At 36.9% G+C, this 2,464-nt stretch overlaps 2 protein-coding genes across 2 annotated transcripts in view; both read left to right on the top strand.

Annotated features, from left to right (window-relative positions):
- The window catches only part of LOC106939827 (gastrula zinc finger protein XlCGF8.2DB-like), a 39,489-nt gene that overhangs the window by 17,596 nt on the left and 19,429 nt on the right, over positions 1 to 2,464 (top strand). The window lies entirely within an intron of this gene.
- LOC106939830 (gastrula zinc finger protein XlCGF49.1-like) overlaps positions 317 to 2,464 on the top strand; it is an 8,275-nt gene continuing 6,127 nt past the window's right edge. Inside the window, exon 1 of the mRNA XM_015022390.1 lies at positions 317 to 466. Coding sequence (XP_014877876.1) covers positions 403 to 466 — 64 coding nt within the window. The 5' untranslated portion in view covers positions 317 to 402. The remainder of the gene's footprint in view (positions 467 to 2,464) is intronic.

Here is a 2,464-nt window from a genome sequence, read left to right on the forward strand (position 1 = left end):
GTTAGCACACTGAGGACAACCATGCTCGAGCATAAAAATAATATATCTTGCCTTACATATGAATGCTTGTCTTTTTAAGTAATGTTGTATTTAGAGGAATAAAATGTTAAGCTTCTTTGCTAGTTGTTTTCCTCTAGTCTCCTGAATTCAGGGTTCCGCATGTACACAGTGGAAACCACACGGAGAACAACCAGTCGCCATTCAACTCAAGACATATCTAGAGTTTTATTCAGACAGTTAAATTAATAGAAAACACAGTTCAGCTTCACACCCAAACCATCAAGAAGTCCAAACCATAAAACAGACATTAATTACCTGAGAAAAGTAGAAAAATGAACTCTAAGAGTTTCTTTCAACTCTTTTTCAGAATTTAAAGAAATCAGCGTGAAGTCCGAGGAAAAGATGGATGACCAGCGCAGACTGCTGGGTTTCAGCCGGATACCGAAGATCATCTTACACCGGATAGGTACGAAACACCTTCACAATTTACTGATGAAAAAGCTTAGAGAGCTGAAGAAGGGGAAAGAAAGATAACTGAGGCGACTCGGTGTCCCACTGAAAGTTTTTTTTTTTAATTAAACATTTTTGAAAAATTGTACAGAGTCAATTGGCATGTATGTACAAGAAGATGTAAAATCTTAGAGGTTTAATCAGGCTAATCATTGTTTATTATAGATTTTTTATACATAGGACAGTGATAGCAAAACGTGTTTCAGACGGAATGAATCAGGAGAGGAAAACTGCAGAACCAGGCACCAGTGTGTTTTCTTCCCTCAATCATCTCCTGAGACCGAAAAATGATAGAAGTGGCAATTTAAAGAGCAAATCTTACTAATAGACTAATAAAGTAAATAAATATTGTGAAGGGAAATTGTTAATTTTTTTCTACGTTAAAGTTTGTTAGGGCTTTCAGTGTAGGAAAAATGTTGATATCTTTCATAAAAACGGTGTTCTGTGGTCAATATTATTTCCCTATTATTTTATTAATGTAGGTTGCCAGTTTGGATAACCTTCATTCTTATCAGGCTGTAAAAATGAAGTAAAACATGCTAACAAAATGCCTCAGACCTGCAGCCCATCGGTGGTTCTAGACCAGTGGTTCTTAACCTTTTTTGAGGTACTGAACCCATCAGACTCATATGTGCATTGACTGAACCCTTCTGTAGTGATAAATATATATTATTTTCCAAATTCAAGACATATAACTAAAGCAAAAGGAAATGACAAATGAAGGAAACACCCTGGAAGCTAAGGTTAAAGCATATGACACCCTAAACAGAGTCTAACAAAGGAAGTTAGTAACTGTTGCTTGTTGCCATTTTGTCCTGCTAGCTCCTAAAAGTATCATGAGAATTGGACCAGCTGCATTTTGGTATTGGTAAATGGAATTTATGAATTCAACTCACTGACTCTTCCTCAACCTCATACATCAAGAATTTAGCCTGGAAAATGGATACAGGGTTTCCCCCAGAAAACTTGCTAAGCCCGGTGGTCGAGGCGGTCCACCGTGTTTTTGTATTAAAAGATGTTAAGTTGACAGGAAATGTAAAAGTATTACTGTGTAATTATATGTTACGGGAAAAGATCTCGAGTGAAATGCTATTTAAACCCACAACTAGTCTAAAAACAACAAATTTGCTCTTCTGTTTAATCCAAATTAAGTCAGCAGCTCCATCAGGCCCCCAAGGCTTCAGGGACCCTATAAACGCTAAAATTTTAAAACAGACCACAGATACATAAATGTAACACTTGTTTATTGAGATGATCAATGCTGTTACATTTTATTCAATTGTTTAGGCATACATAAATTAAATGATTTTAAATTGTTTAACATTTAAATACAAGATTTTAAGGAGCTGGCAAGTTTACTTTGTAAAACTTCAAAGAACAATATTCATAGTTAGATTGTTTTGTTACCATAACAACAATCTGATGCTGTGAGTTTAATCTTTGAATTTACAAATACAAATTAGTAAACTGCGATTATAACTTATTGCTTTTTTGGCTGGCCAATTAAACTACTCCCTTCTCCCATATTTCACTAAATCAAACACAGAAGCTGTTAGAGGTGCTGATATTTTTAGCAACAAAAGGGGCCCCTAAATCAAATTCAGCTGAAGGCCTCATACAGCCTTGAACCGGCCCTGCATGATGAGGTAATCTGCTGCACTACCAGAGATGTGCAACAAACGTGTCTGTTGAGTTTCTAATAAGCGTCACAGAAGCTATTCTGGTCGGTCGAGTTTCTCAGATCTCTGTGTGGCTGCACGCATTAACTCCAAGTAGATATAGTTTGATGCATCGTGTAACCGGAAAAATAATAATAAAATAATATAAAATCAGCGTGATGCGTGACTCCGAGGACACCAGGCTGAACCTGCATGATGAGGTTAGCGCTGCTCATTATCCACAAATGCTCCGGCCAACCGTGACCACAGACATAAACTTTACAGGGAAGACAGAC

The sequence above is a fragment of the Poecilia latipinna genome, unplaced genomic scaffold (genome assembly GCF_001443285.1).
Source record: "Poecilia latipinna isolate Pla-1442-1.1 unplaced genomic scaffold, P_latipinna-1.0 Scaffold2994, whole genome shotgun sequence".
NCBI classification, from domain to species: domain Eukaryota; kingdom Metazoa; phylum Chordata; class Actinopteri; order Cyprinodontiformes; family Poeciliidae; genus Poecilia; species Poecilia latipinna.